The sequence below is a fragment of the Electrophorus electricus genome, chromosome 5, assembly GCF_013358815.1.
Source record: "Electrophorus electricus isolate fEleEle1 chromosome 5, fEleEle1.pri, whole genome shotgun sequence".
NCBI classification, from domain to species: Eukaryota; Metazoa; Chordata; class Actinopteri; order Gymnotiformes; family Gymnotidae; genus Electrophorus; species Electrophorus electricus.
In genome coordinates, this window is record NC_049539.1 from 2484028 (window position 1) to 2501058 (window position 17031).

Consider the following 17031-nt stretch of genomic DNA (forward strand, 5'->3'; position numbering starts at 1 on the left):
CATTTTTCTGTCGGTTTATTCATAGGTTGACTATATGTAGTTAGCTGAATCCATAAACATGTCAGACCTACATATAATTAACATAAATAGCTACAAGTGTTAATGTTGCAGACTTTGAAGCAATATGAAAATTCAGTGTGTGAGTTCATACAAGTATCTTCTTTACTAATAAAAGATGATATATTAGGCCTACATAAAGTAGAAAGCAACAAAGGCTAAGAAAGACTGCAATATTACAGCAAGTACCATGAATTTTAATAAAGGCATTTAATAAAGGCTAGAGTCCCAAAGGCTAACAAATGGTCCACCTTAAGCCGGTTGATAGTTTTCTACCCTTTCCAGCAATGCTTCAGAGTATCCAGGGGAGTAGTACCTGTTAAAGCATGATAGGTTAGTACACTGTATCATAATACAGAGAAAGAGAGAAGCAATCATCAATTCATACCATTGATCATCTTGCACAACTGCACTTTGCCATTCACTTGAGCCTGTATAACGCTTGTTGCTAGTGTTTACGGGTACCGAACCTGACTATCTCTTCAGGGTAGCAGTTGTTAATGGCATTGATGTATTCCTGAAGAGCAGAGCCTGGCTCTGCTTTGATCTCCTGCACTTTCTTCAGCCCCCCACTGGTCACAAACAAACGGCGTGCTTTACTGTCGTGAGGAAGAACCTACAGGGTGTGAAGCAAGCAGGACAGGTGAGTGTCCTCAGACACTCCTGACAGGGTCAGGGGCTTCTGTCAAACTATTCTGTCTGTAGTTGGAACGGTTGCGGGTGACCTACCTTGCTGAACTGACAGATGACATGTTTGAGAATGTTGCTGGGAGCTTCATAGAGAAGAGGCTCCAGCCCTGGGAGATGGGTGCACTTCTGAAGGATATTCTTCAGGGCTTTCTTTGCCTGCAGTGAAGGCATGATATGGGACAGTACTGTTGTCGTGACAAAGCTGGCAGCCATCATCTTTGTCAGCTAAAACATTGTTGGTTACAGTGACATGTCAAGTGACGTGTGGGAAAATAAAAACCCCGACGTGAGCCATTTTTCACCATTCTTTGTGAAATCTGTGCACCTTGACTTGCAGGTCCTCGGAGCACTGCGTGTCCAGGTAGAGGCCGAGCAGTTTGGGGAGCACATTGGCCGCCGCCACAGCACGTGCGTGCTCGGGCGTGTGTCGCCCGATCTGCCCGAACGCCCAGGCTGTGGCTGCCTTGATGTGATCTTCTGGCTCCTCCACCAGGCAAATAGCAAGCTGTGGCACCCCCTAGTGAGCGAAGGTGGAAGTAGAGGGAAACACTTCAGCTGAGCTATGCCAAACCGAGAAATAGGATAAGTGTCTTAAGAATTGACAAGCGTAGGTTAATTTCCTAAAGTCTAGGACTGTATTTAATTTTGCTCTGTCTTCCACTTTATTCATATGTAGTGCGAAACCGCTTCTCTAAAAGTTGTTTATGTGGAGAGCAGAAATCAGGAATGTTGTAGAAAATATATGAACCACCTACAGGCCATCACTGGCCCATTAAATGATCACAGGCTGACTTTTATCTGACCTACAGTTTTCACTAATTGAGTAGAAATTTCCAAATGCGTTAGGAAGAAACGTATGCAGTCTGCATTTGGTAGTCAGACAGAACAATGCATTAATCAATATGCAGTTCATGTTTATTGTCACCATTAGGACTACCAGGAGTAGAAAAATAAATAAGACGTTATTTACAATGTGGCTGTTGTCCTTTGTATTGCTAGGAAGTTAGGTCATCCACTGTCATCCAGACTGGACATTAGCCACATACAATAAAAAACTATCCAAATATATTTCCATGCTAGGTATGGAAAGAGATATATACAAGAGATGTAGCATGTGACCTTAGATACAATGACAGCCATGGCGAGGTTCTCTGAGTGTGCAGCTACATAACCCAGCATCATAATACCAGGAAGACGCACATTCCCCCTGGAGTCCCCGAGATAGTCGATTACAGCTGCTACACCCCCTGCATTCACAATCATTTGGGAAAGCTGAAGGGACACACACATGCACAGGCAGACATGCGCGCGCGCGCACACACACACACACACACACACACACACACACATTATCGCATTAAGACAAACACAAGATGAAAAAACAAGTCATGGAGGCAAAAAATGCAGACTAGATAAATAGACTGGTAAATAAACTACTGGGTGTGGTGTTTGTGCCAGCTACCTCAGGGGTGTGTTTCGTGATCTCCCGCATCAGGGTAGTGACGTTTTTCCTGACATACTCGTCTGGGTCCTTGAGGCAAGCCAACACAGCAGGGAAAATCTCAGCTTCCACTACCATCTCCGCCAGGTCCACAGAGTGCTTAGCCATCTGGCTGAGAGCTGAGAGCACATGCCTCTGTGAACGAGAAGAACACCTTCCGTGGAACACGTAATATCGCGCAAACAAACGGACATGAAAATCAGAACTGATCACTGGGCTTAATTTTGGGGCTTGGGCGGGATTAGTGCACATCTGATAGGGTGTTACAGATGTGTCTGTTTCTCTGACCTTTAGTTTGGCATCGGGATTGAGGGTCATCTGGGCCAGGTGGGCAATGGCTCCTGTGTCTACCACGGTTTGAGCAAGCTCTAGTGAGTGCTTGGCAATGTCACTCAAAGACGAGGCAGCGATCCTCTTCAGGGCGATCTCAGGCTCCTGGATGCACAGAACAAGTAGAGGAACTGCCCCAGCGTCCACAACTGCCTGAGACAACTCTGCATTTCAAGAAGAAAAGCAAAAAGAAGAAGGAATAAAATGATTTTATGTGGCAAAATGGCCAGTCTGAATATCTTAAGTTTTAACCAAGTATTAATGCAGATGTGCCCAAACATGCTTCTGTAAGTCTTCCAAGCCACAGAAATGACTTCTTATCCAGTTCTAGCTTTCACATGTTCTTGAAGACCTTGACTATCTAGAATACAGTGGGAACTGTAAGATGCTGTCACCCTGTAGGATGCTAGCTTTCCGTAAGAAGGCCTGAAGATATCAAGATTAGAAGCATCCAACAGTAGCTGCATAGTGCTGATTTATGGCCATTACGGAAGAGCGTCCAGGGTATTAACTTACAACTTATGGCAGAGCGCCCATGGTCTTGACTTACGGGCGTTACGGCAGAGCGCCCACGTTGTTGACTTACGGGCGTTACGGCAGACCGCCCACGTTGTTGACTTACGTGCATTGCGGCAGAGCGCCCACGTTGTTGACTTACGGGCGTTACGGCAGAGCGCCCACGTTGTTGACTTACGGGCGTTACGGCAGAGCGCCCACGTTGTTGACTTACGTGCGTTACGGCAGAGCGCCCACGTTGTTGACTTACGGGCGTTACGGCAGACCACCCACGTTGTTGACTTACGGGCGTTACGGCAGAGCGCCCATGGTGTTGACTTACGGGCGTTACGGCAGACCGCCCACGTTGTTGACTTACGTGCGTTACGGCAGACCGCCCACGTTGTTGACTTACGTGCGTTGCGGCAGAGCGCCCACGTTGTTGACTTACGGGCGTTACGGCAGAGCGCCCACGTTGTTGACTTACGTGCGTTGCGGCAGAGCGCCCACGGTGTTGACTTACGGGCGTTACAGCAGACTGCCCACGGTGTTGACTTATGTGCGTTGCGGCAGAGCGCCCATGGTGTTGACTTACGTGCATTATGGCGGGCGATGTAACCCAGTGCCCAAGCTGCAGCCTCCTTTACTCCAGGATCAAACTCCTCCAGGGAGACGACGAGGGCATCTAGAGCACCACAGTCCACCACAGCTTGGGCCAGCTCTGGAGAGTGCTTAGCAACTGCCCGGAGGACAAACGCTGCTGCCTTCTTATAGAAGCGCTGCAGAACACAATGTAAAGGCAGATTAATGGCAGAACACAAGATCGCACAAACATTCACTGCAGAATCTTTGTATGCAGGAGTCTAAAGAAGACATTGAAAAATTGCAACCAACAGATACAACTATATGATGTTCCACACTATGTGTTCCTCCATTTGTTCTGATATGATGTGATAGGTGGAATTAAAGAAGATCTCAAAAAAGAACTATAGGAGAAATACATTTAGCCTTGATATGTGACATAGGATATAAAATGGCAAAAATACATAATATATAGTAGCAATAAAATTGAGTTGAAAATATACTCTTCTTGGGTTCATAAAATTAAAGAATTACAAAACTCAAAACTCTAGATTTTGGCTTTGTACTTTACTTACTTAGCATTATTGGCTTACTGCAGGTAAATTATATCCAATCCTTCTGAAGGACATATCAACTGGGGAGGATTTGGTTCAACAATTGAAACACTTTACTTATGTTGTTGAATATATATATAAAATTAAAGAATTTACAAATAAAATTAAAGAATTACAGAACTCAAAATTCTACATTTTGATTTTATACTACTTTTCTAATCCCACAGTGCACTTTGGTTCAGTACACAAACTCCACAGCAAAGAGGTTCTTTGGGGTCAAAGCTGTGAGGTTCAGTTGCAGTCTTACGTTCTGCTCAGCCAGAGAATAAACAAGCTGTGGGAGAATGTCTCCTTTCACCACTGCCTCCGCCAGATCATCGTTATAGTTGGCAAGCCTGCCGAGAGCCAGAGCCGCCGTCTGCTGGATAGTTGGGACCACATCCAGCAGAAGAGGCCTCAGAAGGGACATTACACCTAAACCAGAGATAGAGAAAGAACACTTGTGAGAGGAGAAAAACGTAGGGCAAATCAATAGGAAACTGTCTAGTACAATGTACGTTTTAAATACATATTGCACTTTTTGTGTAAATACGATGTAAATATTATACATTAATCTGGTACCTAAATAAAGCATATGAACAAAAACAATATGTTTTATAAAAAGCAATATAATCTGAGCCGATTATGAATTTATTAGTTTCTCATCCTGCTCAGAAAGTGTCACTAAAAGTGAATCACAGAAAGTGATTATGTCACCACTGACCTGCATTTTGTAGTGTTTCAATATTTTGTGGTCTTGTTGCAAATTCTGCAATTGTTTGTACAAACTGTGTTCGTGCTTTCTGGTACTGCTCAAAGACTGAAAAAAGTATACACATTTAGCATTATTGGCTTACTGCAGGTAAATTATATCCAATCCTTCTGAAGGACATATCAACTGGGGAGGATTTGGTACAACAATTGAAGCCCTTAGACATGACTAGCACTTAACTTAATAACCAATTTAATGACGTTGAAGTTTATATATATATATATATATATATATATATATATATATATATATATATATATATATATATATATATATGTATATGTGTGTGTGTGTGTGTGTGTGTGTGTGTGTGTGTGTGTGTGTGTGTGTGTGTGTGTGAAAAGGGTAAAAGGGTAGCCCCTAGTAAAGCGCTCTACATTTTCATGTCTGGAAAATTAAAATGAACATGATGTAATAACTACACCACAAACTCCTGTATGTGTATAAAAGGAGTCTTTCTCACCTTGCAAAACCTGTCGCTGACTCATATTTACATGTAAAATCCAAAGTGAATAAAGCGCGTCTCTCTCTCTCTCTCTCTCTCTCTCTTTTTCTTTTACAAGTTGTTCAAATGTTGGCATAGCAACCAACCGGAAGTAATAGCTTTCCCATGGCGTGTCCTGATTTTGTTTCGAGAAAATTCATGTTCTTTTCTTTTCAACGCTATTTAAAAAAATATTGTAATAAACACTAAACATCTTTAAGAAACGAAATGTTACAAAAGCTAACCGAGGAAGTTGGTAAATGAACCAACTCTGTTGTAACTAATCAACTGCTCAACCAGTATGAGCAGTGCCATTGACTATTCGTCCAACAGAAACAAAGCTTGAGTCACTCATGCACAAGGCTTAAAACACAGCCAACATCCTGATCTTCACCTTTTTCATCTTCCTCCACTCCACATTAGAATTCTCCATCTATGCCTAACATTGCACGCCATCCAAGTGGACGAGTTTTTACCTCATTATTTGAATTGACATAAATCGTGAGCTCATAAAGTGCCATAAGGTGGCGATATAAACACACATTTGTAAAGTTATACCGCGTTAGTTCTACAGAAAAGGTTAAGAAAATACTTATTTGAAAAAAAAAAAAATAGCCCAGTGAAATAAAACATCGATTTCATCACTGGTTTCCTTTACAAAGAATAACTGCACTTAATAAGTCTTCTATAACTTGAATCTGACTTAATACTGGTTGTGTCCCCGAGAAGCTTCGTAATTGCAGACATGGTGAAATGTGCAGTTCAGAATGTCTATTAGATTCTTGTTTTGACCCCTAAGAAAAAGAGGGAAACAATAACCAGACAAGGTTATTAAGTGCGCTAAGACAACTAAATTAGACCAAGTGAGAGTTATGCAGCATATCCTTATTAAATACCCACCTTCATAAAACATTCAGGTACAAGACAATTTAACTCAGTGTTGCTTCACTGAGAACAACAATTCAAAATATATACTTGAACTTGTCCTTATTGTGAAAACATTTTACTGGCCATCCAGTAAACATGTACCATGTGTAGTGCATCTGAGTATTACTGATCTTCAAGGAAAGCATCACCAGTTTTGAAATAACCTGAATGAAGCTAAATGCCATAAATAGAAATGTATAATGTAACAGAGCACTTTGGATGATTCTGAATGTTTAGACCATTATGGATGTTTTTAAACAGGTGCTAACTTGTACACAATACCTGTTTTCTAAAGCAGAAACAAATTTGTTCACATTAATCACTTATGTTTATAACAACCCAATTGTGAAAGTTTACATAATTGGCTAACCTTTCCTTTAAGTAGCTTTTTTAATGGATTTGTAGCACAGTTGAAACTTTCTGAGACTAAAACACACACACACACACACACACACACACACACACACACACACACACACACACACACACACACACACACACAGAGAAGGCTATTAATGGTGTAGATTAGTTGTACTGGTAATTGTATCTGTTAGTGCAATGCCCCATGCAAGCACTCCTATTGAAGCACTACTGTTTATGATATACACTATATATAAAAAAATGTATACAGGAACAATTGATTATTAAAGTCTGTTAAAGCAATATTAACTATCTGAGTTGTTAACAAATCAATTACAGCCTCTATGCTACAATATTAGGTAGGCTATTTATTAGGATATTTGATCAATTAACATTAAACTGACCCTTTATTTGAAAATTCTTTATTTGAGTCAGTCTAAACTGATATGTTTTGCATTCTCATGAGTAAAAAATCGTAGAAGGTCATTTTCATTTTCACATCCCGACAGGTACGGTCCACCTAAGAGCATACTGTTCATGCAGTAGTGTGTTCAGTCGCTCTCCCCGTTTCCATTCTCCACAGAGTTTCAGCTTCATTCATTGAGAGTATAATCAATACTTTGATTAACTTTTTTGCTCCTGAGTGAGTTATTTAAAAGTGATTGTTAATTTGAAAAGCCCACACAGTAAGTGTGGTATGTCTGTTTTTTGGCAATGCTTGTTTTTTTGTTTTGTTTTGTTTTTTTACTGTTTGATTATTTTATTTTAAAATTTTATTTAGTTGTTGCATTGATTTATTTTTGTTTTTGACTAGTTATCTTTTTGGGCAACATTGTTCAAAGCTTATTTGGTGATTCAGTCAAATCCTCCAACAAAGCTTAAGAATAGGAAGTTAAAGATTGACTCATTATTACACATCATATCTGGTGGAAATATACTGTTCAGGTCCTGTAGTTTGAGATCTACATAAGTGTTATTGGCTAAGGGGGGGTTGTGGGGGGCGGTTAACTATCTTACCCTGTTAAGTTGTTCACTACTGCTAGATAAAGATATCCATTGCTATTGCGATGGTAAATAATAAAAGCTAACTCAGTATGAATTGCTGTCAAGCATGCATGTAAGCCGATGTCACCGGGAACAGGTCAGGATTCAGTCAATGCACTGAGCAGAGATGATGCTGACTGACACAGCAGGTTGAAAACGCAGCGTCCACATGCATCCACAACGTTTGTTAAACGCATTTGCTAAACCCAAATGATACAGTGATGGTGTATGATAAAACAGTACAACACTTACAATCGTATACAATACGTATATTTTATGATTGTTTTATTTTTACCTTTTGTGTCCTTTACCATTAACCTCATCTGGGACTAATAATTTGGTTATGCGTATAGATTAATAATATTTATTCTATGGTTATGGAATTATAGGTTACTTCATGAGACGCAATCTGAAGTTGCTTTAGCCAAATACTCCCTCTACGGCGATGACCTTTGCTGTTAACAAATTTCTCACGAAAGTAACCAAACACAACAAGTGATTTATCCGGTATACATTTGAGTAGGGTGGCAGTTAAATTACACATTGTATTTAGTAGTACAGGATTTAATTTTTTGTGTGTGATTTCATATTACAGTGATCTATAATGGCTTACGCTGATTAATGAAAGGTAAAGAAGGGGCCGCATCATTTATGTGTGCTTTTCATGTATTATTCTTAACGTGAAAAAAAGGTACGCTATGTTTGTGGCTGGATTAAAGAATCACGACGTGGTTGTTTTTTATGGCCACCATATCATAAACAAACAGCAGTGGAGACCTGCGCCCGGGTCGCTCCACTGGCGCATGTATGGGGAGGCGCTGGTTACGCACGCAAGCCTTGTGCTGCTGGATGACGGACCAAACGCAAAGGGACCGACCGAGTCTTTGTTATTTCCATGTTGCGCCGGAGCTGAGATGCTGCCTGTTCCGTCGCTCTGACGAGAATATTCTGTCCGCACTGGATCTCGCATGTACGAGAAGTGGATTGTGACGCGCAGAGATACACGGTCTATGGTGCGTTTCACATCGGGACAGTCGTGGCCAGCTAGCTCGCTAGCAAGCAGGCTAGCCGCATATTGTAAAACAAGTGACTAAAACAGGAATAAAATCCCGTGTCCATGGACAACACGTCCATCATTACCCAGGTAGCAAATCCAAAGGAGGAGGAACTCATTTCTTCGGGTCAAGAAAAAGGTGAGACTGTACTGGGGTTTTACCTGCTGTATTGCCAGTCCAGTCGTGAGTCAACAGAGCCCAGTGTTGCAGAGCTTGGCTCAGTCTGACAGGGAGACGTTGAACAGCATCTTAAATGAAGCAGAGTATTATGGTTTATGTGTTTACAAAATACATGACTTTTTCAGCCGCTTAATTTGCGGCGGTTGTAAGGTTAGATGCAGAACCAACGAAGCAAATAAACTAACGTAGTTACAAATCTCAGTGTTCTCAACATTACAGTTACTAGCACGAGATATGGGTAAATACACATTATATAATTAACTGTCATAAGAAATTTTACGTTTATTATTGGCATTAATATATGTTATTTATTTTTATTATTATCAAAAAAGCAGCCCAGGAATTTGAATGCGATTACCGAAGTAGATTTCTCTGATCCAGTAACTCTGGAATAAAGGCACTTGGGTTAATGAGGAACGAGCCACGGAAGCTTCGTTATGTACCGTTACTTAGTGGACTGGTTCATTTATGTAATGTACAGTTTTGAAATGAGTTTATAGTAAAGAATAAACGTCGTTTATTTAATCCGAGTCCTTGGTAAAGAAATCTAGTGGCGTGCTTTCGCTTGGTCTTACTTGGATGAAGCGACAGTTATGATGGTTCTCTTCAGATTGCAGCTTTATACAGAGCCAATGTATGGCTATCCTTGTGTTTAGTTTGGCAAACGAAGGAATCTTTTCAGCATTTTTGCAGCATTTTGCCGAGTGTTCTTGACATCTCTAGAGTTTTTAGAAACCTATTCTATGACTAATTGACATTTTCCTTCTTTGTGTAAACTGTGAGGATCTTGTATCAGTCTTGTACCAGATTTGTATTTGAATTACCCAGAACCTTCAGGAAGGTGTATACTTTGAATTGGGAGAAATTGTTATAAAAGAAACAGCAAGTTGATTATTATTAAATGCATTCTATTTTGAATTAATCTTTGTCATTAATGAGACTGTTCACTCAGAAACTCACACTGAGAACTTTTCCCCATGTTAAGAAATGTCTACAATGTTTGAGGACGGTGCACAACTAATGTAAACTGTTGTTTTACTGGACATTGGGAGTTCTTTCACTTAGAATTGGCCAAAAGACAAACACACTGACATTCCACTTGGAAAAAAGAGGTTCTATTGCTGCCAATATCTCAATCACATAGCAGCTAACTGCAGAAGTCAAGCAGATCTTGGGAATCAGATCCCATCTCCACATGGTCCCTTGAGTTTGTCTGGATGGACCCACGCCACACCAGAGGACAGCCCTGCTGTGAGCAGGTTGCCAGCCAAGGTCAAGTGACAGAAGCTTTGTTGTTTTCTGTACCACAGAACCCTTCAGCTATATTGTTATAGCTGAGTTCAGTTGGGTCTGTTTTCTGTTGTTGTCTTTGTTTTGTTTTTTTATACCTAAGAATTTGTGTCTTTTACGACGCTCTTTAACAGGCAATGCATCATGAGACTGCCTGTTCTTAGTGTACTTCACCTGAATGTTCTGCTAGCTATGCCAAAGCACAGATCTGGAATCAATTCTCATTTAGGCAGGGCAATGTTTTGGTTGCTGTGTACTCTATACACACACACACACACACACACACACACGCACACACACACACACCACAAGACCAAGCTGTCTGCAGTCACCATAATTAATAGGAGGAAGGGGTCTTCAAGGTTATAAATAGGTCAATTGAGATAATTGTGTGCAAAGATTTGCCATTTAAAGGTCCAGGTGGGTGTTTAAGGGCTGTTACAGACTGGCCTTTCATCAGGGTTTTTTTCACCTCTGTTTTAACAGTGCAGAACACATAAGCATGCAATGAGCTAGTTTATATGGACCAGCTTTGAAGAACGCTGAATATACATTACAAAGTTCTTTTAGTGAATTGTTTGGGTATCAGACTATGTGGGCTGGTTTCGTGATGTGGCATTAGTTGTACCCTGCGCCCTGCATGTACTCACCTCATAGGTTTAAAGAAGATGCTGTCAGTGTGACATTTGCCCTCTTTCCTAAAGGTCAATGTATTAATATTTGACTGACAGAAACTCGACCCAGGATTGGCGTTCACGACAGCATATTGACAATGTTCCCAACCAGTAGCCAGTGAACTTCATAGCTCACCCGTGACCAGATTTACAATCTATTACTGTAACATTATGGTAATTGGAATCCTGTGATTCCATTTTTAAGGGTCCCAACACATGATGGCATGTCTTTTCTCAGGTGGGGGCCACCCAGCTGTGGGCTGGTAGATCTTAATGCAGAAATGTATTCTTTTTAAATCAAAGCCCTGTACATATCAGACTTCTCCATGTCAAGTTCCTGACCACAACGCAGTTCCTGTCTGCATATGGGAGCATATTTTGTCAAAAGCCAATCACGGATCTCACTTATGAGATATCTGATCTGTTCAGCCTCAGGGCTTGCAGACCAGTTCCTCAAATGGAGACGTGCCTGTCCTACCGTGCGGGTTGGGACTGAGCCATACTTGCTGAATATTTTAAAGTCACTCGCAGCTATTTTCAGAGCCCTATCCGGTTCGGTGTAAGTGACGACATGGCTAACAGATACAAGGCATGTTTCTAACCACCTCGCTCGTGGGAGTGTTTATAGATTTTGTTCTGCATGCATAATGAATGGGGGAATCTTGAGACTTAACATCAGAAAGCTCACTGCTCTACTCTTTTCAAGAAAATGCTGGCATGGACATCACAAGTGTTGAAAATGGTTCTCTTTTATAGAGTTGTAGTTGAGACGGGAGCCAAGAGATGAGGTGTGGTATGAGGTGAAGGAGACGGGCCAGCACCGATGTGCTCTGTTTATTTTTGAGTCTCCGTAAGCAAAGTGACCAACCAGACCTGGGCGTTTAGATTCGGCTCCAACCTGTTAGCCATCTGATTGTTCCCTCTCGTGTCTTTCATGTTGGTCCAGGTGCTTACGCATTTTTATCGACCTTTGTTTTTGATCTCAGAAGTCGTTTTGCCAAACTCCGGTGTTCATCGAATTGCTCTTCTAATGCGTTTGGTTCATTTACAGATTCGCGTGAATGTGACGCGTGGACGACAGATTGGCAGCGAAAGCGCGTCCCTCTCACCCACGAACATCATGGGCTCATGGACTTGAGAGGGAAGAGTCTCCTGTCTATTTTGAGGCAGAGCTGTTTCATGCCCTGTTGGAATTTAATCAAGCATAATACAGCATGGACCAGGTGCTTGCCGCGTCTCATGTTCCAAACTGGACGATATCGTGGGACGAGCAGCTTACCATAACGAGATTGCGTTGGCTGCGTCTGAGCTGGAATGTGTGTTGCCACACGGCAGACGCTGCACGCTGCTCATCCTGGTACGTCCTGCTAACTCAGATTTCACGGTGGAAATGCCTCTACTGGTGTCTCCCATATCAGTGACAGCCTGAAAAGTGCTCACACTGTAGTAGAGATCAGTATCCTAAATGTAACCTCCTCCACCCCTGGCCCATAGAGAAAGAGAAACACACATACACACACACCACACACACACGCAGACACCATCTTTTGGGGTACAGTTTAGCTAGGGTTATATCAGAAATGTTAGGCAACAGTTATTTTATTTGTGTTCCCTGGTTTTTGACCTGTTTTTGTTTCATTTCACTTTCCTTCGCTTCTGCCTCTCCTTGCTGGACTTTAACCCAGTCGAAGCGAATCATTTCTAACAGATTAATTTCTGGGAACCTCCCTAGACCTGGTGAATCATTTTTTGTCTTCATGGTGAAAGGAATCTATTGCAAGGGTCAGAGCTGTCAGCGGTGAAGCTGGGAAGATGCTTGGAGACCTGAGACTTTAGGCACCCAGCCGTCAGTGTAGGCTGCCTGAGTGACCGACTGAACATTAGTGTTCTCAGAGCTGATTTACTGAAATCATTCAGCAAAGCCCAGCGTGGGCTCTGCCAACCGAGCTGAGCGCCATTGGGAAGCTCCTGTGCGCCAGAGGAGCACTTCATCTGAACCTCCAGCGTGTAGTTATTGGCAGCAGGTGGAGTGTCTGAAGCACAAGCTGATTATTTACGAGGGCCTGCTCGACACGTTCTGCAGCCAGGAGCCGGCTCGCGCTGCTCTTACATGGCCAGCATTGGCTCAGCCAATTAGAGATTCCAGTGGCACTGTAGCTAGTGAGGCGCTGTGTGAATACTGAGGAGGTGGGGGGCTTGGAGGAGGTGGCGTTGGGGTTGACGATGTGGGGAGACATCTCCTGATCCGGCTGTGGTTCGAGCAGCATAACTTGGAGCAGAAGAGCTGATTGCTATCTACCGACATTGGCTTTGATGCCCTTGTGCGTGTGAGAGAGAGAGAGAAATGTGCGTGCATGCCTGCGTGTGTGCGTGCGTGTGTGCCTTTCAAGTCCTTGGATTTCAGGTCCTTGCCCCTATAACCCTTTCATTGACTTCATTTGCATTAGCTGCTAATTTCAACAGGATTGGGGGCTTAGTGCATCGATTGTTAGAAATATATACATATCTCCTTAACTTTTGTGGTGTGACATTGATGTCCTGAACATTACAGCTGACTGGGCTTAATACACAAGTAATTGTCTTAATTATTATTGTGGACTCCATTGCTGTCATAATCTTTTAAACAAAATCATTTTATTGCTTTATTTTGGAGAAATAAAGCAATGAAATTAGATGCTCAGTCAGCGTTGGTCTGATTCTTTTGTCGCTGTGGGGTGATGTTGATTTGTGATCGGGGGCTCGCTGGTTTGAGCCGGGTTGCCACTGTTGGGCCCCTGAGCAAGATCGGTTGCTCCTGTCTAAGTTTGGGCTGCCTGGCGGTACCCTAGCCCACACCTGTCACTGCCGTTGATGGTGTGGCAGTCTGCAGCGTACCTCTGTTCTACTGTGTGTTCATTGGTTGGTTCTGTCTTTGTCTGGGTGAAGTCCTGAGTGCGACGCTCACGACCCCACAGCTTTAGCACGATGCCGCAACCTGCTCAGGTTGACCTGGTGTACATGGCTCACTTCTCTGCATGTGGCGCATAATTCCAGCCCTGCTTTCACCACACCTGCTCTGGCCTTTTGGAAGCGTGCAGGTGATCTGAGGATGGAGGCGCGAAGGTTGGCACAGCAGGATAAGGGCTGGGTGTCCCTGAGCCTGCATGTACCTATCATTATGCTTCTGCATTTACTGTAGCCTCCACCACCCCTCCATCCCCTCCACCCACACTTCTTAACTCGTCTGTAATGGCAGCACTCAGAAATTGGATAGCGTTCTCCAAGAGCCGAGGATTAATTGAGTGGCCAGTGAATGGGAGATTGTCAAAACAGATCGATAGCTCTGCTGTGGGGTATGGTAGGCAGGAGGAGGATGGAAACGTGATTTAGTGATGCTCTCTCTCTGGAAGCCAGAGCTTCATGGACACTTGCAGATGTCCTCAGATAACTGCACACAATTTTTATATACATGATCATTTTCTTGAATGAAGTGGTTGTATTTTATATATCGGACACAAGCAGCCGCAAGAGAGGGAAGACAGCGATGGTGTTGCAGTCCGCTGAAATCCTGACACTGAATATTGGAGTTTTTGTGCTTTTATTTGTTTGTTTGTATATTTGTTTATCTCTGTAGTTTTGTGTGTGTGTGTGTGTGTGTGTGTGTGTGTGCATGGGTGATTGTGTGTCTGTCTATATGATTGTGAGACAGAGAGAAAAGGTCTGTGGCGCTTTTATTAAAAAATGCTTTGCTGCATGTGGACACAATTCAGACAGCTTGCTTAGACTTTAGAGTTCAGGGTGAGTTCCATTTAATGGTGAATGTGCCTCCAGGGAGAGTCTCTAAGTGGGATGCATGCTCTGTGTGTGTGTGTGTGTGTGTGTGTGTGGAGAAAGAGCAGCTTCTGTTTTTAGTGGTCTGAGACTTGTGGCTTTGTGGATTCCACGTCTTACCTGTACTGAATCAGTGATTTTGTATTCCTCAAAGAGGATATCAGATGGGCTTTTAAATAGCCACCAAGGTTAGAGGAGATGGAGATGTCAGTGTGGAACCCACATGAGGTAGTGGCCCATAGAACTCAGAAAGCATCATGCGGTATTTACCTCTAATTGTCTGTACCTTCCACTATGAAACTCTTCCTGTTTCAGACAGTAAATTCAGTCACTGCACATCATGGACCTCAGAAATGGTCTCCTGCACTTCCAGCTGCAGTAGGGAGACCTCAACCTTTCAGCCTTATCGCATTTCAATGTGAATACAGATGAATGTGAGTGGTGGAAGGCTGGAAGGATTCAGGAGCTACAGGATTTTTACTTCCTAGAGGTCTGTAGTTCGCAAAGCTCTCAGTATTTACACTTGTATGGTACATTCAGAGAATATGTGGCCATAATGGACAGACAATGTAATAAGTTTCTGCACAAGAGTACACACTTGTTCAAAGGAGACAATATGTGTAAACAGATTCCTGCAAGATGTCATATAGGTCATAAAAGTCCTTTACTTACCGAAGGCCACTGCTATATGATAGACACAGCAGTATGATGACGCACAGCATAAAGGTGACCAATGATTAAAAAGACAAGGTGGATCAGAATCTGCAACTGTATTTCCCTGTACAAGGTCTCTCTGGGGACCTGAACCACTAACCAACGCACATGGAGTTCATGGATGTCTGACCGGCTGTAGGGGAGGTGGAGATTGGTATTTTAATGGTTGATAGATGAAGGAGCGACCAGATCGTTATGTTCAAGACTCATTACCTTCAGGCCAGATCTCTACCTTCAGCTTTTTAGCCATGCATGCTGCTTGTGTGTAATAAACTGTTAGTGTATTTGGCCTTAAAATTCTTTTAGATCTTCCGTCCTGCTGTTCAGCTGTAAAGTAGCAGTAATTCCTGCTCTAGTGATGGTGGGGATTAGTGCTGTAGTGTTGATGTTGATCAGTACCTGCTGTAGAGCAGTGCCGACAGTGCTGGCTCAGTGGTTAAGGTAGTAATCAGAAGGTTGTATAAATGCGTCAACTAAATGCTGAAAATGTAAAATATAGTGACGGTGGTGATCAGTGCCTGCTGTAGTGACGGTGGTGATCAGTACCTGCTGTAGTGAAGGTGGTGATCAGTGCCTGCTGTAGTGAAGCTGGTGATCAGTGCCTGCTGTAGTGACGGTGGTGATCAGTGCCTGCTGTAGTGACGGTGGTGATCAGTGCCTGCTGTACCTGCTGTAGTGATGGTGGTGATCAGTGCCTGCTGTAGTGACGGTGGTGATCAGTACCTGCTGTAGTAACGGTGGTGATCAGTGCCTGCTGTAGTGACGGTGGTGATCGGTGCCTGCTGTAGTGACGGTGGTGATCGGTGCCTGCTGTAGTGACGGTGGTGATCAGTACCTGCTGTACCTGCTGTAGTGACGGTGGTGATCGGTGCCTGCTGTAGTGACGGTGGTGATCGGTGCCTGCTGTAGTGACGGTGGTGATCAGTACCTGCTGTACCTGCTGTAGTGACGGTGGTGATCGGTGCCTGCTGTAGTGACGGTGGTGATCGGTGCCTGCTGTAGTGACGGTGGTGATCAGTACCTGCTGTACCTGCTGTAGTGATGGTGGTGATCGGTGCCTGCTGTAGTGACGGTGGTGATCAGTACCTGCTGTAGTGAAGGTGGTGATCAGTGCCTGCTGTAGTGACGCTGGTGATCGGTGCCTGCTGTAGTGACGGTGGTGATCAGTACCTGCTGTACCTGCTGTAGTGACGGTGGTGATCGGTGCCTGCTGTAGTGACGGTGGTGATCAGTACCTGCTGTAGTGAAGGTGGTGATCAGTGCCTGCTGTAGTGACGCTGGTGATCGGTGCCTGCTGTAGTGACGGTGGTGATCAGTACCTGCTGTACCTGCTGTAGTGACGGTGGTGATCGGTGCCTGCTGTAGTGACGGTGGTGATCAGTACCTGCTGTAGTGAAGGTGGTGATCAGTGCCTGCTGTAGTGATGCTGGTGATCGGTGCCTGCTGTAGTGACGGTGGTGATCAGTACCTGCT

The 17031-nt window shown here is 43.4% G+C and overlaps 2 protein-coding genes across 6 annotated transcripts in view; one reads left to right on the plus strand and one right to left on the minus strand.

Annotated features, from left to right (window-relative positions):
* Positions 1-9484, minus strand: LOC113581220 (sperm-associated antigen 6). 3 transcript variants are annotated; one of them, XM_027016212.2, is made up of 12 exons: positions 9429-9484; positions 9052-9138; positions 4973-5068; positions 4517-4683; positions 3669-3852; positions 2537-2742; positions 2210-2383; positions 1867-2019; positions 1073-1264; positions 787-903; positions 528-673; positions 1-373 (listed from the first exon to the last, which is right to left on the minus strand). In XM_027016212.2, the coding sequence occupies exons 4-12, from the start codon at positions 4676-4678 to the stop codon at positions 310-312; spliced, it is 1398 nt and encodes a 465-aa protein (XP_026872013.2). In that variant the 5' UTR covers positions 4679-4683; positions 4973-5068; positions 9052-9138; positions 9429-9484; the 3' UTR covers positions 1-309. The 3 variants fall into 3 exon arrangements, with proteins under 3 accessions (XP_026872013.2, XP_026872011.2, XP_026872012.2); XM_027016210.2 differs by lacking the exons at positions 9052-9138; positions 9429-9484 and adding an exon at positions 5484-5696; XM_027016211.2 differs by lacking the exons at positions 4973-5068; positions 9429-9484 and having other exon boundaries at positions 9052-9116.
* The window catches only part of ctdspla (CTD (carboxy-terminal domain, RNA polymerase II, polypeptide A) small phosphatase-like a), a 27089-nt gene continuing 18691 nt past the window's right edge, over positions 8634-17031 (plus strand). For 2 of the 3 annotated variants that reach the window (XM_027016213.2, XM_027016215.2), the window contains exon 1: positions 8634-9028. In XM_027016213.2, coding sequence (XP_026872014.1) covers positions 8953-9028 — 76 coding nt within the window. In that variant the 5' untranslated portion in view covers positions 8634-8952. Of the gene's footprint in view, positions 9029-11840; positions 11981-12085; positions 12392-17031 lie in introns of those variants that run through there. The other variant, XM_027016216.2, reaches the window with a different exon arrangement.

Bases quoted from the DNA above. Each gene is read 5' to 3' on its own strand.
- LOC113581220 (XM_027016210.2), bottom strand. From the start codon at position 5,601: ATGCCAACATTTGAACAACTTGTAAAAGAAAAAGAGAGAGAGAGAGAG. The intron at 3,853-4,516 runs GTAAGACTGCAA...TGTGTTCTGCAG, and splicing joins ATTCTCTGGCTGAGCAGAAC to CGCTTCTATAAGAAGGCAGC. The intron at 1,265-1,866 runs GTCACATGCTAC...TTCGCTCACTAG, and splicing joins TGGCTGTCATTGTATCTAAG to GGGGTGCCACAGCTTGCTAT.